Source organism: Triturus cristatus, chromosome 11, assembly GCF_964204655.1.
Source record: "Triturus cristatus chromosome 11, aTriCri1.1, whole genome shotgun sequence".
In the NCBI taxonomy this organism is placed as follows: Eukaryota; Metazoa; Chordata; class Amphibia; order Caudata; family Salamandridae; genus Triturus; species Triturus cristatus.
The window spans coordinates 1,006,695,592-1,006,722,966 of NC_140594.1; the positions used below are offsets into that span (position 1 = coordinate 1,006,695,592).

Sequence of the window (27,375 nt, forward strand, 5' to 3'; positions counted from 1 at the left end):
ACATCCACAAAGCTCCTTCCACCATCCCAAAAAAAGGAAAATCACTTTTTTACATTGATAGGATGACATCTGCTTTAGTTCAGCAGATAATAAATCAATCACTTAGAAAAAGTGACACATTCCTTTTTTCTGGATCACGTGCCATTTTTTATGTCTCGTTATTTCATTGCAAGACTCACTGAAACCCTCATCTTCCTCATTTGTATAGCTACCCTTAATTTACACTAATTTACTCGTCTTCATTTCTTGCCTTCCTCTAACTTGGTCAGTGAGTACATAATTGAGTTCATTAAGTTTTGAGTTCCTATCCCCTGTGTCCTTTGCTACATTTCTCTTACCGTCCTTCCCTCCTGAAATGTTGGTAAAGGGTTATCCCCTTCGCCTCTACTGGCTCACTAATAACTTTATAACTGATGTAGTGGACCTTATAGCTCTAACCTTTTAACACCAAGAGCGAGAAAATTTAATATTCTGTCAGCAACTGGGTAGGTACCTTCAATTCCTGGCCATTTAGCCCAGGGCATGGTGAGAGGTCCTGAAATCGGGAGATGTAAGCTGCATTTGAAGTTATGACTCCATCATTTTCCAAGTTCCTTGTTTTTTGAGTAGTAATGGAAAGCAGTAAAAATCCCTCTGCGGTTATATCCTATGTTTCCACCTTTTGACTGTCCAGGACCTTCCCGTCTCCGCACCTCATTGGCTAAGATGTGGTTGGCAATCTCTCTTTTGGCTATCTTTAATTTATCAAGTGATGTTTTTCTTACTCCTTTCTTTGAGAACCCCAAATATGTTTAGTTCTTTTGTTATTTTAAAGCTTTGGAGCATGTTGGGATGAAGGGGTGCGCTATGGTCTGAATAATTTTGGTTTGTTCTGTGTATTACGTTTATGTGAGTAATGTGTGCTATTACAGTGTCAGAGCTTGGCCAAGATATGGTTTTGCTGTGTTGTGTGAAAGGTTTGGTAAGTCAGTCTTTCCATAGAATTGGAAAATTCATAAATGTTTCCAGACTTCTTGGACCGAGACACTCTGTTTTTGTGATTGAGAAACCCTGATTGCTGTATTAGATATCTGATTTGGTAGGAGTGTTTTAATAATTTCTGTTAAATTTCTTTTGGTGGGAGCTGGAAACACAGTAAAAATAACATACATGCACTACTTCAGGTGGGTGAGTAAATACATTTGATAATTGCTTCAGAACAAATTATATACCAAAGTCTTGGATCCAAAACGCTTTGTAATTGCACTTTACCGCACTGTTAGTATACCATGTTGCTGTTTTAACATGGTAAACAAATGTTTGTTATGTATTTTATTGTTTAGCGATTAAACCAGTCATTTGCTATATGCTACATACTTTACATCTCCAAATGTATGCTGGTTGTTGCAAGCCAGTAAGGTGACCTGAAGGAATCCCTGTACACTTCCAAAGGTATCTTGTCTAATATCTAATTTTTCAGGAAGAGGGTGTACAGTGGTGATGACTTGGATCTTTCACTGAAAATCCACCACTAAAACAAGATGCCTGCTGAACACGGGGAATTAACTGTCCATGTCCGCTTATTTGTGATTGTATTGAGTGATAGCTGGGAAGCTCCTCTGGTTCAAAGTGTTAGATGCATTTATAAGAACATGACATTTGCTACAAGATCAAGATATCTGTGACATAGAAGGATCTTGGACAATTCCTTTGGTTCTGGGACTTTTTATTTTTTATGTTTTAGTGAATTGTAAATTACTACCTAGATGCTGTTGATCGAGAATAGACCTGGAGAGATATATCGAATTAAAAAAAAAAAAAGTCTTAGCTTTTGGTGCATGGTTAAAATACCACTGGCAGTGAAGTAGGTGTTCAGTTAATCCATTAGCAATTTATACAGTTGCTTTGTGCGAACTAAATTAATCAGTTTCCAGAAAAATATTTGCAAGGTCAAAAAGATTTCAATTAGTTACCTGTTTGTAATAGAACAGGAACATGGAGGAGGCGTCCATGACTGCCAATGTGAGCGAGACCCTATTTGCTGAGCTCTACTGGTGCTCTGTTTTTCAAATAACTCCTTGAATTAATTCCATTTTTCTATGGTGACAAAATTCCTGGCTGTTACTGAAGAAGCGTTCAAATCCAGATCTTAAGGCCATGGACCAATGACTGGGATGCTGGAATGGCCTTTCCTTTTAGCTGATGCTGGTGGCACCATATTCAGAGAAGGAAGAGGCCTGCCCGAGGAAGAGCTGGCCTGATTTACAGAGCTCTGTACACTGGAACTGTATAGGCTGTAATCTGGCAGGTATGGGCCGGGGCTGACACAGTGCCATCCCTCAGGGGACTGGATTATGCCATAGCCAGCTGTTGGTGGCCGTAATGAGCACCTGATATGAGAGGTCTGGGGTGCTGCTGGTAAACAGAAAAGCGGACCTTTATTGTAAGGAATTAGAGGAGCACTTTGTAAAAGGGGTTGCACTGAACCTCTGGCCCTGCCTGTCAGTGCTTGGGGGGGGGGGGGTGCATCTTCCACACCTACCCCCCCCCCCCCCCTTTGTTGTTGGGATGTGAGCGACCATTTGTAGCCAGAATATGCATGAGACGCATGGCAGGCCATTAAGGGCACATCTCCTCCCAGTCCTCTTCCCCTAGGGTCCCAGCCACCAAGGCCCTTTAGCTTGCCATTATTGGTGCACAGCCACGCTGTGGATACAGGATACAGCACTTTCGGTCTGGGTGGCAATCCATCCCATCTAACAGATGGGTACTTCAAAGCCTTCAGCATGATTTCTAGCTGGGAGTATGTTTCAAAAAGGAAGGGGCTCAAAATACCCAACCCTATTTCTAATAGTAACACTGTGGATACATTTACAGACTAGTTAGGCCTGCCTGACCAGAACAGTATGTTTGGCAATCCTGTATTTGGTTGCATTTTCAAAACGGTAACACAATACACCAGCATTGTTCAAATATGTTTTGTGTTTCAATAAGTCGAGACATATTTAAACATTGCCAATTTGATAGATTAATTGTGAACATTTCTGAGGGGTGTCCAATGATTTTTTTTTTTTCCCACTTGGGGGGGGGGGGGGGGGGGGGGGGATTAGTATGTTTGAAGACCACTGCTCTGGCCCATGCCAATGTGCCCATTCAAACCCAAAGACATCAATATTATGATGTTTATGGTGAATATTAGGAGGACATAGGAGGAAAATCTATTTGAAGGCCTTAAGGATTCTAGTGGTCTGGACACCCCACCAAATTTTGGTTATCGTCCCTAAATCTGGCCCTGGCTACAGAAGGGGCCACCTCCTTGGCCACGTTGATCAGGAGGGTGGCAGTAGTCCTAGACCTCAATCTACCCACGCAGGAAGCAAAAATAAATGTCCTCACCGAGGTTCTGAAGGTAGCTCGCAACCAAGCAAGAACCTCTATTGCATTTTAATGATGCCTTCATTGACTGACTCATGGGCACTTGGGCAAACCCAGGATCTAGTCCCTAGTTAATAGGCAAGTAGTGAAACAACTCAGGCCTGCTCCTGGGGACCTAGAGGTATAAGCATCCACCAGCTCCCAGAACCACTACGCTTAAATGCAAGCCCTGTGATCAAGAATCCAAACTAATGGAAACATTTGTGAAACAGATGTTTTCCAGTGCCAGTCTTGCCCTTAGGTGTGTCAACACCTCATGCCTCCTTAGGAGGTACTCGCACACATTGTGGGACAGGGTGGTGGACATCTTGCCAGCTGTCCCAGAAGGCATCCGCATCTTATTTCCGATGGTCAAGATGCAACAAAGTACTCAATACGTTCAGGTGTGGAAACTACTGACTAGGTGGATCGGGCAGTCAGAACCACGGTTGTGCCCAGGTGCCATACATGGTTTTACTCCAAAGGGTTTAGTCCCCAGGGGCAATACACTACCCAGACTCCAACCACAACTCCTGAACTCACAGCAGAACCAATTTAAATTGTTCTTGGTGGCACTTGATCTCCTGGTGGGAGGTTGGGTGTCTCCTTTTACCCACCCTCCAACTATCAGAGCATCATATCAGACCAAATTAAGCTCCTTGATCATCGAACAAGGATACTCCCTACCCTTCATATCTCATCACATGCCCTGAACATTCGCCCGTATACAATACCTTCTGGAGGACCACTTGTCTATACTCCACAGAGAAGTTCGGGTTCTTTTGGCCAATGGAACAATGGAGATGGTGCAAGTGGTAGTAATCTGAACTGGTTGCCTTCCCCGTTATTTTCTGGTGCCAAAAATGGATGGAGGCCTCCGCCCTTTCCTGGAGCTTCACCCCCTGAACCTTTCCTCCAGAAGTGCAGTTCGATATGTTCACCATGGCCTGAGTCCTGTCTAGCCTGGATTCAGGAAAATGGATGGTAGCTCTAGACTTTCAGGATATATATATTTTCACATCCATGTCGTCATTACCTATGGTTACAGTTAGGCTACAAGCGCTTTCATCTCTCTGCTCCTCTTAGGCGTTACCAGTGCACCTATGGTGTTCACCAAGGTGAAGGTGGTGGTTGCAGCCCATATGCAGAGGTTGAGAACACCAGTCTTCCAAAACTTCGATGACTGCCTACTGAAAGAGCGCTTGCCTCAAGCAGTCTTGGACTACCCCCAGACGACGGCCAAATGACTTGCATTATTGGACATTTTCATAAATGGGTCAAAGTCATACCAGACTCCTTCACTATGGCTCCCTTTCATCAAGGCTATCCTGATTACAGGGCTCTATAAAAGCTATGTCTCCTCCTCAAGGAGCTAAGTACCTTATATCAACAGGAGAGGGAGGGAAGATAATTCAAGGAGCACTCTTGGTCCCCCAGCTAAGGTAATATTAACAACAAAAGAGTATGCCTTCCTGTGAGAAGAGCAGGCATGAAGAATCTCGCTAGATGCTTTAGAAAGCCCTCACTCACCAACCTGGTTGGTGACATGCTTCATCATAGGGCCCCACCAGGAGAGGCAGAGTGCCTCCCCGGTGTGCTTCAACGCCAGAATTACTGCGGAGCAGGTTTTTTTTGATTGGGTGACAAGTGATAGTGTGGTGGTTAAAAATGTCAAAATTGTGTCCAAAAATGATTATTAGTTGGCCAATCAGACACACTTAAACGGGGTGTGGGATGAAAAACTGAATAGATTGTTCAGCTATATCCCATTGTGTAGGGTAGACATGTTTCTGCCTGAGTGATGCTATTTGCCAGGCATTCTTCAGGACCAACAGAGGTGTACTTCGGCGGTATGGGCGCGAAGGCCCACCCTAACCAGAGGACGTGAATGTGAAAATTTTTAAATTAAAATTTAAAATGGCAATCCTATTATTCAGGGGTTGCTCTGTTTAGAGAAACCAAATTGCACCTGTAACAGGAAAGAGAACAATGACAACCACACAGAGAAGACAAATAATTATTAATCATGTCACACCTTTGTTGTCACAGAGTTCTCATGCTCTAGTGCTTTTCTCAGTGCACTTACAACGTAGCTCAAAGAGCAAAAGTGTACTATAGTGAGTAGTATAGTGCACTTAAATTCACAGTTAACGATCTTGCCAGCTTAAATTGTGGAGGTACCTCAAGTATAGCGCTATTTCACCTGCTTGCCTACTAGGGCGTTTAGCGGTATAAATAATTATTGTGGGCAACGCTAATCGATTTATAAGGAATAAGCTGGTGTGATTTAGCAAGTGTCCTTCACATGACACACACAACAAAAAGCACACAAAATGTCTCACATGAGATGTAGTAATTTATCACACCATGGGTCTCGGAAGGGAGGTGGTGGCAAGTTGGCACACCCTGTGGGTAAAAAGAGGGGAAAAGAAGACAGGAAAAATCAATACAGTATCCCCGTGACACACCGGTTACTTATCTTGTGTAGATGCGCTGTGTCCACTCACGCCGTCCATGCCAGGCAGCTGCTCAGTACCTGCAGCAACCCTTGAAAACCGGACCCAGTAGATGGTGGTTCCTGTATTCCTTGTGGAATAATAGAGTGTGCAGACCCATATGACGCCACCCAGGCGAGGCCATGGGCGTGTGTACGCGCATCCTTGCGTCTGCGTGTGGGACGCTGCATCCGACTTGGCCAATCTCGGGGCGTGTATTAGATCTTCAGGAGTGCTCGGCCAGTCGGTGTGACGAGCAGTACTTCCTGCCCGGTGTGCAGCCAAAAAACAACTAGACCGTTGGGTTGTCTGTCTTAGTTGAGAAAACTTTATTGATGCACGATGTAAATCTGGCAACAATAGTTTTAGTATATGTTACACCACTAGAGGACATTCCCAATGCGGTGGTTAATAGCGACAAGGACGTCGCCAGTTGGACGACAATCTTAATAAAAAAGAAAACGATTAACAAGACAAAGAGACATAAGTTAATTCTTGATGCCCCCAAAAGGTGGGTAAAGGAAAAAAGCTATCAGTACAGAAAGCAGGAATATAGGGGTTATTTAAAATATGCCATGTAAGATGGTAGAGAGACCTATCAAGCTCACATCCCTAAGTTTGAATAACCCAGGAGGTAAGAGAAGTAGTCAACACTGCTGACAGAGAAGCAAAGTGTCAGAGGAACATAGAAATTCTGTTGTCCAGTCCTTCATTGTGGGATAGAAGGCATGAGACATGGTAGTCATATTTAGCAAAGGAACACACGGTATCTGAGAAAAGAGTTACTAACGTCGTAATACTGTGCCCCAGGGAATATTGTCATTAAGTCCTTGTTTGTGTGCCCAAGCGGTAGACCCATCTTTGTTCCTTTCCGAACAGTGTCTGTTGTATATTTGTACCTGATCTAACCTGATTGATTTATTTTCCACCTCAAATCGTTCGTTTTGTGGTTGTGTTGGCGGAAGTGTTCACTCATTTTAGTTGTGGCCCTCCCACATCTGTTACTTCTGTGTTCACACAGCCTTTGTTTCACCTTACGTGTGGTCATCCCCCACGTACCGCAACCCACAAGGACATGTGATCAAGTATACCACATTTGTGGAGTTGCAATTGGTGAGGGCACGCTGTGTCCATGTTTTACCTGGTTCAAGATTGAGGACGTTGGTGTGTGAAGTTAAATGGCAAACACTACAATTGGCACATGAAAAAGTGACCCACAACCTACTCAAGGAGTCCAGGACATTTTGGCTGTGATCCCTATGTGGGAGCAGCTGTGAGGCTTCTGGGCCTCTTCGCTTCCTGCGTCCTGCTTGTGGACCATGCCACGTGGTACATGGACTTTGCAGTGGGATCGGAAGTCTCAGTGGGCTCTAAACCAAGGCAGTGTATCAGATTTAAACCTGATGTTAGAGGAGACAGTGAAAGATCTCCAGTGCTACACCTTCGGCAGACCTCTCTCCCTACCCCACCCAGAGTTAAGTTGTGATGACTTCTACAACCCAACAATGATACTGCCATCAGACAGAGTTGGAGATCAGAGGACTATGGTCTCCAGCTTAAGCTCTCCTCCTTATTCACTTGTTGAAGTTGCGAGTGATGGTCTTGACCCTGAAGACATTCCTTACGTGACATGTGGTATTGGAACAAGCAGTGTTGCGAGAAGTCATGGTACTGTGCCAGGAGGCCTTGCTTCTCAGGAGGTGACAGAATGTTCAAGACATATCCCTGACTGCATAATACCAGGCAGGATCTTTAACCACGAGGGTAAATTAACTCCACTGATTTTTGCCTGGTGGACTACGAATGGCAGTTGCACACGGCGGTCGCACTGGGTGTCTTCTAACAATGGGAAAACACTGGTATGATCTGTTTGCCACTGTAGAGAACATGCTGTGTCCAAACGTTTGCGCTTGGAGTTAGCAAGAAATCTCCTGCTCAAATGCCTTCTGCTCACTCTTTGGGTCCTGACTCTTGTATGCCTTTCTGGCCCTCACTCTCCTGCCCAGCGTACTGGAAAAGTTCGAGAGACCAGGCCAACGCCATCGTAGTGGTGATGGGCGAGGAGAGTGGTACCTAAAACTTATGGCAATGAGCAATTGTCCGATCCGGCTGTCACTTCAGGACGACCTCCTGTTGCAGCATAAGGGTCACTTATGAACCCAAGCCTGCGCAAGCTACCCTCAGTGTGTGGAAAATTGAGCCGCGACAACGGATGGCTTTCAATCTTCTGAGGTGGTTGGTGTCATCTTTGCAGCAATTGATCTATGCAGGACTATGGGAGAAGTTGGTTACTTGGTGTTCCTCCCGAAACATCCAACCTCTAAATGCAGTTATCGGATGTTCTTCTGTTTTCTTTGTCCCTAGCCCAGCAAGGCCTTGCTGTAGCTACAGTCAAGGAATAACTTTTGATCTTCCTAAGTTTACAGAATCAGAAAACCTTTTCAGATTGCCTGTGGTAATGCGTATTTTCTAGAGGCTGTCTCACTTGTTCCTACAAACACTTTGTAATGCTGCAGTAAGACCTTAATTTGGTTCTCACTTTTGTGCACTACCTTAAAACCCAACCACCGTTGTCCTCTTCGCCTTCTACCTAATAAGACAGCATTACTTATCGCCTAACCTTGGCCAGGAGAGTAAGCAAACTCAAGGCTTTGTCTGTAGTTGCACTGTATACTTTTTTCTTTCGGACAATTTAGCCCTGACAAAAACAGCATTCCTGCCTATAGTACTCTTGCCCTTCCACATAGGGCAATGCATCAGCTGGCTGGTGTTTTAGGCATGGTCTCACCCCTCCAAGGAAGAGGAAGGGCTTTACCGTCTTGAGCCTAGGAGGGGAGTTGGCATTTGTGTATACTCAACCAGAGACTATTAACAGAATTACCAACTTTTTGTTGGTTTCTCTGGGGCCAAGAAAGACAAAGCAGTGCGAAAGAGGGCAATCTCTAGATGGATTGTATTCGGCATCAAGATCTGATACGGGCTGGCCAAGAAACTGCCATCAGAAAGCTTGCACGTTGACATAGGAGTCTCTTTACGCGTTCATGAAGCATTACTGCTTGGATATCCAGGTATGGCAGTACGGGCACTTTGCTCAGTCGGTCCTGCAGGCCTTCCTGGTCTGAGCAACGCCATAGACTCACTGCCGGAGGAGATATACTGCTAGAACTACTATGGTATCTATTTACAGGATTAGGAATCTACGGGTAGAATTGTCTGTCAGAAGTACAAATAACTTACAGACCGTAATGCCTTTTCTGGTAGAAACTCTATCTAACAGCAGGTTCCTCACCAACTCTCCCTTCCTGTTGTATGGAATGGACTCATCCTGTCTGTTAATAAGCTGCTAAATCTAATGTTCACACACTATTTGATTTCCATAGCTCCGCATCAGATGGTGCTGACATATCCGAAAGAAACGTATGTCAGCTTGTGGAGGTGTCACATCAATAGAGGCCCCATGTCCTATCCGGAGTGGATGGAGTCCATTTGGAGCCACACAGTGCCAACTGTCAATGGATGATGGAATTGCTGCAAATCTTCCCAGATCTAGTCTGACGTCTGGGGAAGTTCACAAGGTAGGTAATCTGCAGTTAGATAGTCTCTACCAGAAAAGACATTACCAAAGGTAATTCACTTTGTACTGATATATATATGTCCCCCTGGGACATGACCAGCAATAGGGTGTCACTGGCTCAAGCCATTCAGGATGGTTAAGATGCAGCCAAATACTTGATGTGTGCTTGCCTTAATGCTACTGATTGTCCAGGAAGGACGTCTCTGGAGACACACTGGCCACTCTCATGGAAATGCCCTTTGATGGTTCATGCCTGTTGGGGCAAGGCTACTCTAGGGGGGGGGGGGGGGGGGCTGGCATATAGGCAGCATCATTTTCCTGAGCCAGTGCTGCAATCAACCCCATTCTCTTAGAGGCCAGGAAGGTAGATCTGGCGGGCCATTAAGGGCACAACTCCTCCAAGTCCTCTTCCCCTAGGGTCCCAGCCACCAAGGCACTTTAGCTTGCCATCATTGGTGCACAGCCACACTGTGGATGCAGGATCCAGCGCTTTCGGTCTGGGTGGCAAGCCATCCCATCTTACAGATGGGTCCTTCAAAGCCTTCAGCATGATTATGACCTAACTTTTCTTTCTGCTCTGACACATCTTCCCCCACATCCGAGAGAATTTCCAGACTTAAAAATGGGTTATGGTTGCTACCATTGCTATTTCGTTAGGCTGAGTAAGAGTCTGTACCTTCAGCCCATCTTAGACCATCGTCATCTGCATGCCTTTCTGCTGGAGTATACATTCAAAATGGGCGTCCAGATGCTGCCTGCCCTGGACCCCAGCCTCTCTCCTGTGGTCCCACAGACGTTACCTATGGTTCAAAGTAGTCCAGGAGCACTTTTAAAATTGTTGTACTCTCCTTCAGCCTCACCAGTGCCCCTTGGTTCTTCATGAAAGTAATGACCTGTTTGCTGCCAGTCTCAGGTGGTTAGGATTTGCAGTTTTCTCTTATGTAAACGACTGGCTGTTAAAGCTGGTCTCGCCACAGTCTTAGACCACCTCCAGATGAGGACAATCCTCCTGATATTGTGGAGTTCATGATAAACAAGCTAAAGCCTCACCGGACTCTTTTAGGGGCTGCCTTTCATTGGAGCTATCCTGGATATATGGTACAGTTCAGGGCCTTCCCTCTGTTACAACAAGTCCAGGACATTTGGGTTATAGTTCACCCACATCTGCACCTCCATGCGTGGAGATTGACCAGCAAGAGTTACCTCCGTTTGGTCTGACAACCAAGGTAGCGGATGCCATCTTTGCTGCCTTCAAAACACACAAGATGATGGACGGAATGTTGCACATTGGCAAAACATTCACCCTCAGTCACAGATCTGGGTTTAATCCATCGTTCTTTTGCTCACCACGCCACCCCAGTTCAGACATGGCCATATGCAAATCAGTCTTGACCCTGTGCCTCATGGGAACAGTCCAGCAATGGCATGGTGAGCAAATAAACGATGGATTTAGGCCCAGATCTCTGTACTGGGGTGAATGTATGACATTGTTCTGCATTCTGTCCATCAATTGTTGTTTTTGCATTTGTCACCCCGAGTGGGACGGGTATGCTCAAACGTGAGTCCCGTGCTCTCCATGCCACTGGAATCAAGCTATCCTGGCTGAAGAGGGGTGAAACCCCGAAACCGGTCCTAGGATGCTTGTTTCCAGTCCAGGGAGGACCAGGCTTGGCAGTTCGGGCTGGACTGTTCCCATGAGGCACAGGGTCAAGACTGATTTGGATATGGCTGGGTTCAAACTGGAATGGCATGGTGAGCAAAAAACGATGGATTTAGGCGCAGATCTCTGTACTGGGGTGCATGTATGGCATTGTTCTGCATTCTGTCCATCAATTGTTGTTTACCTTTGCTGCCAGGCGCCCTTCAACGAAGTCCATTTACACTGAGCTAGATTTGTGGCCTAATGGGGAGTCCGCAGACAGACCCATTACAAGCCAAACTGTTCAATGTTCTAATGTTTGTATTGTCTTTGCCCAGCAAGGCCTTGCAGTGGGCACTTTAGGTGTCTCCTTTTTGCATTTACTGGGCCAACCATCCTTGTTTAAATTGCCTGTTGTGATTGGGCTTATTTAAGGTTTGACAAACGTATTCCTTCCCAAACTGTCTGTGATGCCACAGGGCGACCTTAACTAGGTATTGACATTTCTCGTTTGAATGCCCTTTGAGCCTAGGCACAGATGCTTATTGCGTTTTCTGACCCTATAGTCTGTCTTTCTCATGGTGATCGCCTCCGCTTCTTTTGTGATGGAATTCCAGCAATGCAGGACCCTACATTCCCTTCTTTCCAGACAAACTGACTCCGCAGCCTTCGGGCCTAAAGTTCACGTTGGGCAGTCTGGTCTGTCACCCTGCTAGCGTTTTTTACCCTTCGAAAGAGGAGGAAAGGCATCATTAGCTGGACCCGAAAGGGCTTTATGCTTTTACATTGATCTTACCAAGGAATACCGTGTGGACAATACGTTTTTTTATTTTTATGGAGTGTTCCAGACCAAAGAAAGCGAAGGCTAGGAAGACAAGAACCCTGTCCAGATGGGCAGTCCTCTTAATCAAGATCTACCTCGCACTAGCCAAGAAGCAGCCTCCAAAAGGTAGGAGAGCCCATTCCACCAGGGCCAAGTCTGCTACTACTAAATTAGCATGTAGAGTGGCTGTCCTTGATATCTGCTAGGTTGTGAAACGGGTGTTTCTGTACACATTCGCTCTCTCTAGTGGATACTCTAAGTGCAGATTCCTCACTTACTTCCCTTTTAGAAATCTGCACACTGGTACTACCAATTGTTCTCAATCTGGGTGTGAGGGCATTTAAACAGCCAAGCAAGAAACTGAAATAAGATTCTCCTAGTCAGACAGGTGTGACCTGTCTAAAATGCACATTCATTTTTTTATTTTTTATTATCCTATATTGAAATGGCAATATTTTATGAATTTTTAAAGCATGCATGTTTGCATTGACATGAGAGTGCATTCCTTTTCAACCTTTAGAGAGCGTTTGTGCAGTACACCATATGTATTATAATGATAGAAGTACAATTAACTTAGCATGTGTTCACTGTCAAACACCTGAAATGGGGGGGGGGGGGGTGTTACCGAGAGTTAATAGATGTCGGTTAGGAGTCCACAGAGGAGCTATTGTTAAGTGGAGGACGTTCATTGTTTTCGAACTTGGAGCTCATCAGTTGTTCATGCAGCCAGAAGCAAGGAAGTGCAGACTTGGCTTTGCAAACAGCCATAAAGTAGCTAGTAACAGTCCTCTTACATAACTTGGCAATTTTGGACAGCAAATTTACAAATGTGATTGATATTAACAAAAGCGGATGTTAAACATTAGAGGTAACACAAAGGAGGAGTCTCTCTCTGACCATACAACTGTCAATTTTCTTTATTTCAGAAGAGTTAACTATGTAAAGGTAGAGGCGGTTTCCTACACTGTGGAAGCTTGGTGTTTACACACTGCAGGTGAATCAAAACATCGGTAAAAGTCCCTCTCCTAATCTGAGGAAGCCTCAACGGTAAGGTCAAAAAGGTTTATAGTTTAGAATTGTTGCAACAGGAGGTGGAAGGGCATTTGAAAACTGAGCAAGTAGCAGGTCAGATTGTAAGGAGGATGAGGGCACACTAGAGTGTTGCCACATCTCTGAAGCACGAAGTGAAACATTTTAAAATGTTTGAGAAAGAATGCAGTGCTGAGACTAGTTTATGCTGTTGACAGTAGAAAAAATGTAGAAGAAAACTGGAGAAAAAAAAATTATCTCTGAATTGATACTTTAGTTGTTGTGTTTTCAAAGCAAAGGTGAGGGACCACAGGTGACCTTCAGCGGTTTTTTTTTTACCAGGATACTTTTGGTAGTAGTTGGGCAAGAGAGCAGAACGAAAGAGTTGAGTGGAGGAAAGTGGGGTAATATAGGAGCACTAGAGTCCGTTGGTCAGTTACATTGGACAGAGTTGTAGTGATTTTTCTTCACATCAAACTGAGCTTCCAGTCCCCTACTTTTAGTTAGATTTATTGTTGTGGTAAAATCTAGATTTTTGGGTGTTTAATTTAATATACATAGATTCTTGAACATTAATTTAAAGTGGCAATGAGTTGGGAGATGGCAGATTTAAAGAGCAAAGAGGATAACATCTTCTGTCTTTTCGTGTGTTTACTCCTATACCATTAATGTATTTTCAGAAACTGCTGACTAGAATAGTATGTTAGCAGTATTTGATTATATTTGTAAAAGGGATAACTGCAATGTTAAACTATTTTAATACATATTTTATCATTGCCAATTTTATAAAATGTAAATTATAGCATAATTGTCAAAAAATACTTTTTCGTTCTGGAGGGGCCCCAATGATGATTTTCTTTGTCACTGGAGGGGGCGTGGCATTAAAAAAGACCACTGCTCTTGATGGAGGAAAAGGAAGGAGGGCTATTAATGGCAAAAGGCAACCTATTTTAATCCGTTCCTTTTGCTAGAAAGGTATTGGTGATTATTGTGAAACCTCTTGTGTTTGAACTAAACTTCCATTTACAAAACTAGTTTTAAGAGGGTGTATTTTTTTCTAATCATTTTGCCAGTATTTCTGTGACTAATCTTTCTGGCCTTATTGATTAGTAATGTGGGCCTGTCATTCTTTGTAATTGATCTTTGTGTATGATCATTTCTTCTGTAAACGGGCTTTTTCCTTCATTATTTGTGGATGCGTTCAGAAAAACATTACCACCTCTAGTGATGTTTTAGTGGAGTGTACTGTGTAGAATTCGGCAGGAACGCTACCCAGCTGACAGAGATTTCTCTGGTTTTAAGTGATCTCGCTGAATTAATTTTAGTTTTGGCATCGGCATCCAGAGCAGAGGTGTTGCCATCCTGGACAGTTTTTAGGTGAGGTATGTACAGAACACAAATGTATTGATGATGTATTTATTCTTGGTGGCCATATGGCCTTTATCTCTTGTCTTGATGTTTGTAAATTGCAAAAAAAAAAATCTTCTAGGCGTTTTTGTTTTTCCATGGTACCTCACCTTGACTTAGTTCACATAGATGTTTACTGCTACCGCATATCCATGCTAAATTCAAATTCTAGTGCCGCCCGCAATTTCAGGTTTTGCTTAAATTTCTACGTACATTGAAGTTAGGAGTCTCAAACATTTTCTTCCCATTCTTATATCATTTTTGTCAATCCTGGTTATTTTGTACAGAAACAATTTATTTCAGATTTCACTGTGCCTCAGCCCCTTGAAGTATTCGCGAGGGCTTTTTTAAGATGCTCTTCGAAGAATGATGCATTATAGTGAGATCCGGGAGGGTCATGGTATCATTGTTTGGCTTGATTCTGTTTCAGAAGAATTTTGAAAAGAATATGAAACGCAGCTGTAGTTTTTGGCTGGTTTTGTCTTCTGTCAGGTTGTTGTAGATCGGCACATCGCAAAATGTTTTGTTAGATCTCAGCAATGAGCATTTTTACTTCCAGAACCTTATTCCGAGTTAGATTGACATCTGTTCCCGCCCCGCCCACCTTCCCCCCTGTATAGAGTTTTCTGTTTGAATCCAGCAAATCATGTGATTATTTGGTACATATGTATTTAAGGTTTAGTAAGACTTGTTATGTATATTAACAAGGCTGGTTACATATATTAAAGAGGGTATAGGCGTTGAGGCCAAGCTTGCTGGACAACGTGATGATTGAAGAATTAAATGACTTGCATATTAGGATAGAAACCTCTTTCCTCATCTACTTTCAGAAATATTAATGCAAAAATCCAGGCTGTTTTCAGTTTGTGTAATTGTCATGATTAAGTTGTTGTTGGAAGGATTTCATTTTTTTTTCTTTGTGGTCATAATTGTCTTATTTTAAATTTGGGTATTTAGACCATTGAAATACCACATTAAATCCATAACTGAGGAAAATAACATTTTGTCGTCTTTTTGGTCGCGGTTTGCCTCTTGCGAAATGTGGACGCTGATAAGTGCTATGTTTTCCAAGTAGACAATTTCTTCTATAAAATCTTGTTTCATAAGTCTTTCGAAATGACTTGTGCATTTAAGTTAAGTGTGTAACTTGTTTAACAAGATGTGGGTGGGATGGAAAATAGTAAAAAGAGTAGTATACCAACCATCTTGTTTTTCTCTTTTGTTGGGCGACCGAGGGAGTCCAGGTATATTCACGTCTCCTTATGTTCTGTCAGAAGAAATTCAAACTCTAATTTCAAATTCTAGACGTGTTGGGTTCTATTTAGACAGGTTTATAGAAAGAGAAACTGAAGTAACAATGCAACTCATAAAAGTTAAGTTAGACGCTTATTCCTCAAGAGCATCTACTACAAGATTCACCTGTTATTCCACAGAAGTGAAATCTACTAACTAGCTGTGTGATAGGGTGATGGAAAGGAAAAAAAAGGAGACAGATTATAAATACAACTTGTGCTTTAACAGGTCACAAATGTGGAAGAAGGGAGAGGGTTAATAGGAAAATTAGTATTGCCAGTAAGAAACCTTTTGTCCAAGGATATTAAATGCAAACCCAGTTTGCAACTGTCTACATTTATAAACTTTTCATTGCAATTTCCAAATGGCTAAAGAGGTTTTCGGGTTAATTAGCCATAACTGATTGAGCTTTGCTTATGGCTTGATATTTGCATGGTTGTTTGAAGCTATATTTAATGTGCAGACTGTAAATGTAATATTTCTATAAGTCCACGTTTTTCCCTAGTCCGTGCTGTTTTTGGTCATTGATGTGTGTCCGACCTGCATTTTATTTTTTTTATTGAGTTTTTTTTATAGCAGAACTAGACCCGGGACATCGGGTATCAGAGCGTTTTACATAGCACCTGTTTCGCTACACAAGGATACATTCAGTTTTTTTTTTGTTAGGCACAGCGAGATTAAGTGATCTGCCCAGAATCACAGGATGTTGAGCTTCGTTGCCGAGACTCCAACCCGGTTCCCCAGCTGCGAGGTAGAGCGCTCTAGCTGTAAGGCTACATCTCCTGTCCAGTCAGAGTAGAGGTCTCACAGCAATCTCTTGTCTGACAGCCATGCTCCACTTTAAACCACTCATTACTCTGGAGATTATAGTTTGTCTTTAATCTTTTAAATGCCTAATTGCTGCCAATTCAGTTCCCAATACCTGGGTTCCTTTTCCCAGTGGTTATTTTGATTTTATATCCACTTTGTGGAAGTGTGCACCCAGTAGCAATTGGTTACAACGTTTTGCTTCAGTCCCCTGCTCCCACAGATCATCCACAACTCACAATTCTGTGGAAGCTAAGTCGTGCCAGATAGCCTTGTTTGTGTGGAATAAGTGACCAGGGAAATGGAGCAAGTTAGAGTAGTTGGTTTGTACATGAAGTTGAGTGGACTAGTTAGTAATCGGTCTAAATAGAAGAATTGTGAATTGGTTATGCATCTTTGAGATGGAAGTAAGGTTAGTAAACTGGGTTGCATACTAGCTGAAAACCTCCCTATTGTCTCGTTTGTCTTCCCTGCCAACTCGCCAGTAGTTGTATCTTAAATGTTCTCCACAGATCCTGCACACACCCTCTCACAAATAAAGTTGCCTGATGGTGAGCCCTCCTACAGTTGGTTCATTTGCATTAATTCACTTGAGCAGTACAAGTACAATTGCCACATAGTTCTCATGCATTTTAGCACTCCTCTTCCTCTTACTTTTATACACCTCATGGCAGACGTTCCAGGTGGCTATTATTAACTGAAAAATATATTCCGCTAGATACATTTCTTTCTTTTAGTCAGTCCCTTGGTAGTCCCCGGTGCAAGTTGGCTAAATGGGTGCTGCCTCATTAAACATCAATTGCTACCAGTAAGGCCAAGGCCTTCAGCCCTAAACCATCGCATAATATGGAGCTGGGCTCATGTTTTGGAATACTGGTGGAGCTCAAGTACTCGTATAGCACCTAGAGCCAATCCGCAGAATGAAAAGCCTACGTGGAGATACAAAAGTGCTAGGTGACGGCGAACAACTCGTGGATACACTCCCACAGTATAAGACAGGAACTACACTAGAAAGTACTCACAGGGCACAAGGAAGAGAAATTTGAGGGAGTCAAATGGTGAATCTGTGGTCTTGGTGGAAGAGGGGTGGCTTCAGGAGCGTGTTGGTAAGACTACATCAGCGGACACGGAGTAGAGATATGTTGAAAAAGGAGACACAATATTCATATGTGTATATAAATATTCGTCTTAAAATGTTACGGAATTATAAATTGCCCATTGTGGCAATTATGACCTCGCAGCACAGTAAACATCTATCTGTAGTCCTCGATTATTGAACCTTGAATGCTGACCGAACTGTCCAGGCTGTTTTTGGTGTTTGACTGCACAGATTTTCAACCAGGACAGTTGAAATCAACTTGCTCAGATCAATTAAGGACAGTTGCTTCTGTGCTGTTGAAACTGTGCTGTTTTAGCAAAGTCTGATATCGAAGTCTCCTACATTCTAGTTACTTTCTAGGTCCGACCACCCACCAACTATGAAGAGCATGTCAGAACCCCGTGAGACTGCATGATCTTCCTCTTGTGACTTTAAACAAGCGGTCTTTGAACATTTCAATACAGCACGCCATGTAAAAAATATATATGCTTTGCCTGCCAAGAATTTAAAGCATATTTTTCAAAATTATTCTATAGAATTGGCAGCGCTTAACATGTATAACCACTTACATTGCAATTATGTTCATGTAACCCTTTTAAAAATGCAATCAAATAAAGCCTGCTCTTGCTAAGGTGTAGAAGTAGCCACAGTGTGATCCTTTTTTCAGAAATGGGGGATGGAACTTTGAAGGTTATTTAAAGCCCCTCCTCCTGTGACACCTAGTCCGAAGGAGTGACCAATATTTTGCTGATAGTTCATTACAGAGTGGCTACTGCCGTTCTTTTTTTCATTTAAACGCAGCACTGTTTTCAGCATGAATCTTCTCATGACTAGTAGCTGCAAATCATCCTGCCCCTTCCAAAAGAATAACTCAGATCCCCACCCCCATTTTGAAGACCTCCACTGCACACCTTACCCATTTTATGTTAATTATATTGGTGTGTTTTGTTCTGTACAGTGAGTAGCATAAACAACTGTAGTACCATCCAGGTAACATAGCAGTAGTCTGTGCAGTGGCGGGTAGGACAGTTGTATCTAGAGACTCTGCAGCAAGGGCTGCCAGGACCAATGTAATATTTTCGGTTTTTATCATAGGTGTAGTTTGTGGCATTGATACATGTGCAGTTTAGAGCCTGAATTGTTAAAACCAGTACTTCAATACAGATGCACTATCAGTGTGCAAAGAAACCAGAAATAAAAGTAAAATTTCTAGGCACTAGAAGAACACCATTGCCATCATGTTTTATGGCACAAATCTTTTGATAACTACAGATTATAAATTATAACACTGTCAAATTCACAATAACAAAGTGAAATCTGAAAACGTTTCTCATAAACTGTTTTAATGATGTATGTTTTAGCTTTTTAATTTTCCTAAATTATAACTTTTGTTAATTACAGGGGCAAATTGAAGGGTTCTTGTTGAAGGTAGAAAATAAGACCCACGGCTCTGAATGAAGAATCCTTTGCTTTTCTAGCCTTGTTTTCCAGCACTACAAGGGTCTTTGAATGAGGATGACAATGGAAGAGATGAAGAATGAAGCAGAGACCACTTCTATGGTTTCCATGCCTTTGTATGCCGTTATGTATCCAGTGTTTAATGAGGCAAGTATTGGTTCTTTTTCAGGTGATGTTCTTGTCACCAGAGTTAAAAAAAAAATAAAAAAAATCTGGTGAAAGAGACAGGAGTATTATAGCACAATGTACCAATTAATTTGAAAGAATGGTAAAGTGTGTTCGGAGTACCACAGTTGTTTTGAAAGACTGTACCATTGTTCAGTGAATGCACATCTCTGTGTAGAGGAACTTTACAAGATGTCATTTTCTCTTTCTTTATTTTGTGAGAACTGAATGCCTTAATGCCCCCAGGAATATCATTTATTTTCTATGGAAAACTGCTAGCTTTTTGTGTACAAAGCTGTACAAAAGGGGGTGGTGATGGACGGAGCATCAGAACCAATCAAACACTCACACCCAGTCAACAGATCTGGGTCTCATCCATCACCGTTCTTTAGCCCACTCTGCCACCCCAGTTCAGACGTGGCCATATGCAAATCAGTCTGACCCTGTGCCTCATGGGAACAGTCCAGCCCGAACTGCCAAGCCATGCCTTCCCTGGACCGGAAACAAGCTTCCTAGGACCGGTTTCTGGCATTTCAACCGTCTTCAGCCAGGCTTGCTTGAATCCAGTGGCAAAGTGAGCTTTGTTCGCCATAAGTTAGCAGGGTGTGCTCAGACGTGAGTCCCTTGCTCACTTTGCCGCTGGATTCAAGCAAGCCTGGCTGAAGACGGCTGAAATGCCAGAAACCGGTCCTAGGAAGCTTGTTTACGATCCAGGGAAGGCATGGCTTGGCAGTTCGGGCTGGACTGTTCCCATGAGGCACAGGGTCAGACTGATTTGCATATGGCCATGTCTGAACTGGGGTGGCAGAGTGGGCTAAAGAACGGTGATGGATCAAACCCAGATCTGTTGACTGGGTGTGAGTGTTTGATTGGTTCTGATGCTCCGTCCATCAACACCCCCTTTTCTACAGCTTTTTGTGTACAGGCATACTGATTACAACACCAATCACTAATTCCCATGCAATTCATCAGTGACCAGCAAATGACCAACGCTGAAATGATTAGGGCAGTGCAGGAAGAATCCCTTTTTAAGATTTGAAAGACTTTCTCATTAGGATGGTGAGTTCAAGTTTGAATCTGATATTACTCTCCACCGGTCATCTTTGGCCTGAGCAGATTGACAGGGTAGTAGATGATATGAATAAAAAGGTTTTGCATCCACTAGCTGGAGGTAAGCAGGTAATTGAAGCCAGACCGGTTTGAAGGACATCTTTCTTTCTAGCTCTGGAGTTAGACTGATGTCAACCATAAAGGGATGAGCTTCCTGTCCAGATGTTTGTGACCTGAGGGAGAGTTGCAAACGTTAGAACATTTCTCAAGCCATGCTCCTCTGTCTTTTCTGACCCCATGACTTGATCTTTTACATGATCAAAGGAAGGGAGGGTATCTGAGAACCTAATTGGCCCATACGTTCCAGATAGTTCTGTGTGCTTAATGGAATATAGGCTTCTGTAAATGTTGGTGTGGAAAATCAGTATTCGTCTTGTTAAGTTCTGGAAATGTACCAAAAATATTTGTGATGGATTTAGCTATTAACATTCAAAATGATTCTCAACAAATGGGTTTTTGATGGGGAGTGTGTTTAACATGTTACTCAAAGTTGTATGTCTGTTTTAAAGTTTGTCTTTAGTTGAAAGCAGAGCATGGAGAACGTTCTACCAGAAAGTTGACAATCAAGGCAAATACACCAGACAGCTAGTGGTGGAGAATAAATCTCCTTCAGTAATTATAGGGCCTTTGACCCGATATCAGGTGCCAAACTACAGTGACATGGACCTAGATTATTAAATTCCTCATGCTGCAGGTCTTATGTACGATTGAACTTACTGAAACCGTTACAACAGTGTGGTGCAGACGTCTTTAATGTAGCTGACTTTCTCATTTTATATGAATGCTCCTATTTCATATTATCCAAGCCTAATCTTTTCACTTGGACTAAAAATAGGTTTTACAACTTGAGTCTTTGAATTTTAAGACTGGACTAAGTTGTAATAAACCCTTGTTTGCACAACAATTATGATTTAAAATCCAATTTACCATGACTTTTATATATTGCATGCTCACCAATCAATTGGTTCCCTGGCACTTGATGCAGAGCTTGTCTGCAGTTGTGATTTTAGCAAGGAGGCTTCATGGGGACGGCCCCTTTGCGTGCCTTAATCCAGTGAGTAGTGCAATGTGAATGGGTGTAGGTTGCTGCTGGTAGATGAGGTCCATAGAGGTGTGGGTCTCAAGTCATGCTATCAGAACTGTAGTTGATATCTAGTAGAGATGTTTGGGTTGTCACTTCAAGGTGTTAAGCAGTGGCCATGTTGGTCATCTGACAGCCTAACAGCATAAGCTGTAGAAGTACAGCCAGTTAATTTGTGTCTACCTTTCCCGTGTACTGCACAGTTGGATTGCTACACTTTGTGTTCGGTGGATGATTGTACTGGTGCTGACGGGATGGTGGAATGTCTTCTGAAGCTGTTCGTTTTAGTCCGTATTAAGTCTTCTGAATTCTCTTCGTTAGTGGGATTGTCTGAATTATCTAGTTTTTCTACAGTACTTTAATTTTTCCCGGACTCTGAATAGAATTCACCTTAGCCCCCTTTCATGGTTTCCATGTTACCTTTGCCATCTTAGGGTTTCCTAAGGGCCATATTATCATTCTCGTAGGGGTGTATTTAGTAGCTTGAATGATTATTCCGATGTATAATTCTAACCATCCTGCCTGTCACTTGGTGGTGTTGTGTGGCTCCACACCAATTTTGTTCCACTCTGGAAGTGACGAGTGGAGCCGCATATAAGTGCGAGTAAATTAGGTCTGTCCCTTTATTTTTGTTTCTCCAATGCGAGTCCAGGGCTTTTCCTTGGTCTTTTGACATGCATCTTAGCATAATTCTTCAACTTTATAGAAGGGAAATGTCACCCCACCCCCTTGCTTAAAACCAAATTGTTCAAGCTGTGCAGGGACCGTCACAAACTCATGTCTGTGGCAGACTCTCTCGAAGGGTGTCTGGTGCCTAGGGTCCAAGCATGACTCCAGGAACTGTGTTGGCTGTGCACAGATGAATCCGAAGACCATATGGAACCATGAGTCAAAACTCAATGTCACCAAACACAAGAAGACTCCCTGCGTCAACTGGTTGAAGTCAAAAGGAAGGTTCAATTCCCGCTGCCGAAGACTGTCTTGCTGTAGATTATTTCAGGTAGTCTTTGTCTAGCTGTAAGAAAAAACACATGCAATCTACCCAGAAAACGACCCCATGTCGCAGCTTTCAAACTGTCTAGCGGGCACAAGGGTATTAACATGCCTCCTGGTCTCAATTCCAAGCCCCATCAGAGCGGGTCTAGGTCCGGTGACGACATTGCAGTAAGCAGAGGCCTTCACAGAGGTGATGTGGATATTTGTCTCTTCAAGAGATACTTCTGGGGTTCCTTCCAGCCCCAAGGAGCCACAGGGGCCTCTAGTCGGACTTCCACCACCTGTCTGCCTTCGACACTGCCTGTTCTCCTGGAACCTGTATCTGGTTGAGCTCTGACCCTGATGCAGTCCCCAAGCCAGTTGCGCTGACTTAAGTTGTGCATTAAAACCCATAGTGCTGTCACACTCCGAGCTGAATATACCATGACCTCGACCCAAGTCACACCCGGTGTTAACTGCATACAGCCACTTGTCAATGACTTTGATACCTTGCCCTTACCACATGGTAGAGCCCGGACCTTACGCACTCTTTTTTGGCAAAGATTTAGACAGTAACAGCTATAATGATGGGGATGATATGTTCCCCAATATGATTGAGAAAACTGGTAAAGTGCTTCAGGATGAAAGTGGGTTTGACACTTCGCCTGACATTGGTATTGTCTCATCCCAGGACCTGCCTCAGAGGAATACGCCTTCTTTGCTTTTTTTTTTAATGCGAAGAGCATCTGAAGTTTTGGATTTATAGTAATACCCGCCATGGAAGTGAAATCAAATGTTACAATGAAAGTTTTGCAGCCATGTCAGGTTCCTAAAGAGTGACTATTGCCATTTAATGAGGCTCTTACAGACACTCTTTTGAGCACCTGTGGTAAACTCTGCTCAGGGTCACCCATTAATAGACCTGTTGCTTGTCGCTATTGCCCTGCTCCCAATGACCCTACCTTTCTGACTTGGCTCCTGATGGCAGAAAGTGTGATGGTACAGGCATCCACTAGCATGGTCAACCCCAATGCCTTTACTCCCCCTCAGCCTGACCGTGAGTCAAAATAATATTTAAAAAAAAATATATTTTTTTTATTATGGATATGTGTAAATTTACAACAAGTTGCTCACTGAGTAAAGCTTATATTAACCTGCTTCTCAACACAATCTGCACCTCTCTGAGATACACGAGTTGATCCGTTTGGCAAGAGGATTTATTTCCTCAATAAGCCTTGCCTTGAGGTTGATTAATGCTAGCTGCCTTCTCTGCCGCTACTTCCTGCCCCTTGGGACATGCTGGCACGATTATCGGTTGTTTGGATGCCCTTTGTACTTCTCTTGCCTAGCCTATTCAGGATGGTTGTACTGCGGCAAATTTCATAAATAGATCTGCCTTTCACATGATTCGTTTCTGGGATGCTCTATTGGTGCCAGTGTGGCTCATCAGTGGCACACCTGGATGAGGTCTGTAGGCTTATTTGGACAAGTCCAGTTATCACTAGTGGGCATGAAGTTAGACAGCTCATGCCTTTTCGTCGACGGAGCAGATTCGGCCTTGGAACATTTCAAGAATAGCCACAATGAATTCCTTGGGCCTTTATCCTCCCACAAGGCAATTACATCAGCAATACAGTCCCCTCTGTGGCTCTGGTAGAGGCTTTCCATTTCACCAAAGTCATCCTTTAGCCCATCAGGCCTTTCATCCTTTTTGTGGCAGTGACCACAATTCTTGGAGACATTGGAGACCGGAGGACCAAGGTGCAATTCAGTTCCAGCCCCTCTACCAGTTTCAACACTGCTTTAGTGTCTCCTTCCTGGCACAAAGCCACCTGTTCGGATGCAGTATCCAATTTTATTTTGCCAGGGTTTTCAGACCATCACAACAGGCAAAGGGGTCCTCCAAATCGTCCATCGGGCTATGCCCGCTAACTCCTCTAACCTGTCACACCTTGCACCGCCTTCAGGGCAGATTACAGAAGACCATCTGTCTGTCTTATGGAAAGAATTACAGGCAATTTTGGCCTAAGCAGACATAGAGTGGGTTCTGGCCCCAGAAGTGGCAGTTGAGTGTTACTCCCCTACTTCCTTGTGATGAAGAAGAACATGGGCCTTTCTCCTATTTTTGATCTTTGCTCTCTCAACGCCTTCCTGCAGAAGGATAAATTCAAGATGCTCATGCTAGCCGAGGTCCTGTCTGCCCTAGACTGTGAACACCAGATGGTGGCATGTGATCTGCAGGACTCCTATTTCCCCATCCCCGTCCTGCATTCACACAAGGTCTATGTGTGGTTCACAGTGAGCCAGGAGCATTTTCAATTTGCTGTGCTCCCTTTTGGCCTCAGTGGTTTCCGCCCCGCAAGTGTTCATGAAAGTGATGGCGGTGGTCGCAGCTCACAATCGGTGGTCTGGGATGTAGGAAACTGCATTTTTGTTGCAGTAGTCCCACCCACTTTTTGTCCCCCTTCTAGCTGCCAGATGCAGGTTTTCGACTGATAGTGCACCGAGGCCTGATAACCAGACCTCCATGCCAGTGCTCTTACCTTAAAACAAAGTGATATCTGATTGTTTGCTATTGGCCAAGGACTTTAGTATCCCTGTAACTTCTTAGTAAAGGGTAGCCCAGGTACCTAGGGCATGGGTACTAAAGAGGGTCTCTAAAGGCTGTTGCATATCTTATGCCACCCTAAGGGACCCACACACAAATTCTACACAGACTGCCATTGAAGACTGCGTGACATGCTGCAGACCATGTTTGAAAACCTGACATGACACTGTGTGCCATGCCAAAAACACTGCACAGGCTATATTTAAGTCGCCCCTAGAGCAGGCCTTGGAGCCCTAAGGCAGGGTGCATAATACCACATGTGAGGACCTATCTGCATGTGCCGATATGTCCCTGTAATGCCTAGTTACATATCTGGATAATACAAGTGAGCAGGGAAGCCATCTCAAGGTATGTAGTGGGCAATGGTCAAAACAAGGGGCCCAGCTACTTAATTGCTTCACTGAAACCCATGTTTGGTATCAAACACCTCATATTAAAACACCCACACTGATTCCAGGGATGGATTTAAGAATGCATGCTCCCAGAAGACACCGTAGAGGCACCCCCTGGACCCTACTAGTCCTCTAGTGTGCTGGCTGACTGGTCCTGGCCAGCCTGCCACCACAGATGTTTTCACCCCTACGAGGTGAGAACCCTGCTCTCGGAGGTCAGAAACCATGCGCTCTGAGGTGAACACAAAAAGGAATTCCATCGTCTTGTGTGTGATGCCCACTCCCCACAGGAAGTGGTCATCTAGGGGGGTGTAGTGACCTCCAGGGTTAAGTAGCCCATTAGCTACTACCCTTCAGTCCCCTTAACACCTCTAAATTTAGTATTTAGGTTGCCCCCTGACACCAGGAAATCGGCTTCAACTACTGGCAACAGAGGAAGGAAGAAGGACAGAAGGGAGCGAGAACTGAAGACCTGCACCCAAAATTGGCAGAAAACCCGGTCAGGCTGCTTGCACTTCGATCCTTGCTGGACCGACTTTGCCAAACGCTAGGCACCCTCCCTAAAACCCTTGGAGGAATGCCCAGCACTGCTACAACCAGCAAAGGTCTCCTTTGGAGTGGAGGAGTTGCTCCCCTGCATCTGCAAGCACCGCAAAGCATCTGCTAGACCACAGTGTTGCCATCCATTGGGCTCACAGAAGGATCAGCGCAACAGGGGAAAGGTCTTCGTGCTCCAGGAGGTCAGATTTGTCTCCTTGTCAAGTATGTAGATACCAGAACCTCCAGGAGCCACCAAGCACAATACCCTGGGTACTGGAGCAGTTGCAGCAACCAAGGCTTGTTGGTGGTAGTCAGTCTGAACTCCAACAATACACAGCAAGACCTACTGTCGGGACTTTAGGATCCACCTGACCAGCACAGAGTGTGGCCCTCCTGTCCTGTTCCCCTGCTCACCAAGACTTGGAGGAAGTCTCTGACCGACCGTGACCCAGTGCGTCCAAGCACCGGAGCAGAGGGAGGTGATGGTGCCAACCTGGTACTGAGACCCTCTAAAGTTGAGCCCACCCTTGGATTAGTTCAGACTGTCCTTCCAGTTGCTGTCTGCAGCCTCTTCCTGCTGGAACTGAGCACCGTAAGAGTCTACAGCGACGTGACCCCACTTGACAAAGCCCACTGCACATGAGCCCCCCCCCCTGCCCGAGTTAGAGTGGACCGTCTGTGTCCCTGCATGCTCAAGACCCTGTGTGTTCCCCCGGCCCCTCTAGCAGCCTCTTATTAACAGGACCGTCATTCATTGACTTGAACTGGGCTCCCGATGCCGAAAAGCACCTCTGCACCCTGACGCCCTAGAGCCGACTGAGGTGACCAGTTGGTACTGCCTTGAGACGTGCCCCATACTTACCTCCAGTCCAGAAGAACATTCCTGTAAGTAGTTGCCAAGTGACCGAATGCAGTATGTTTTTCACTTATTGGATAATATTACCACTTTTAAGATAAAATACAGTGCATTTTCTGCAAGTCTTGAAAAAACACCATATCTCATAGTACTTACTTGATTACGATGAGCTTGGTGTCTCAATTCATATAAAAATCTGTGTTTTTACAAATTGGTGTCTGATTTCTTTGAGTGTTTTTTGCTTGCTGACTGTGCAGTTAATGCTTAACACTGTCCTCTGAGAAGCCTAAACTGCTCTCCCTCTCTACCACAAAGAGCATTTGGGATTAATATTGTAACCCCTGCAAACCAGTAAGGATTGTCTGTTCTCTCTGCACAGTGTACGTCAATTTCATGCACTATATATAGATCCAACAGTCTACACGGGGTGCTAGTCTTCCTCTACATTGATGACTGGTTGCTGAAGCTCAACCTGTTGAAGTCAAGCCATACTCTTTTCACAGATGCCCCTGTTCATCATAAATATTCTGTGTATGGTGTGGTTTTCTGCCTTTGACCCAGAATGGAGAGTACAGTACATTCAGGCTATTATCACTTTGTTTCAGCCTCTTACCTTGATCTCCTTGTGGAG

The 27,375-nt window shown here is 43.9% G+C and overlaps 1 protein-coding gene across 5 annotated transcripts in view; it reads left to right on the plus strand.

Annotated features, from left to right (window-relative positions):
* The window catches only part of PDCD10 (programmed cell death 10), a 145,924-nt gene that overhangs the window by 26,457 nt on the left and 92,092 nt on the right, over window positions 1-27,375 (plus strand). For 4 of the 5 annotated variants that reach the window (XM_085635175.1, XM_085635178.1, XM_085635177.1 and 1 more), the window contains exons 2-3: window positions 12,851-12,971; window positions 18,961-19,164. In XM_085635175.1, the coding sequence (XP_085491301.1) occupies window positions 19,069-19,164 (96 nt within the window). In that variant the 5' untranslated portion in view covers window positions 12,851-12,971; window positions 18,961-19,068. The remainder of the gene's footprint in view (window positions 1-12,850; window positions 12,972-18,960; window positions 19,165-27,375) is intronic. The other variant, XM_085635176.1, reaches the window with a different exon arrangement.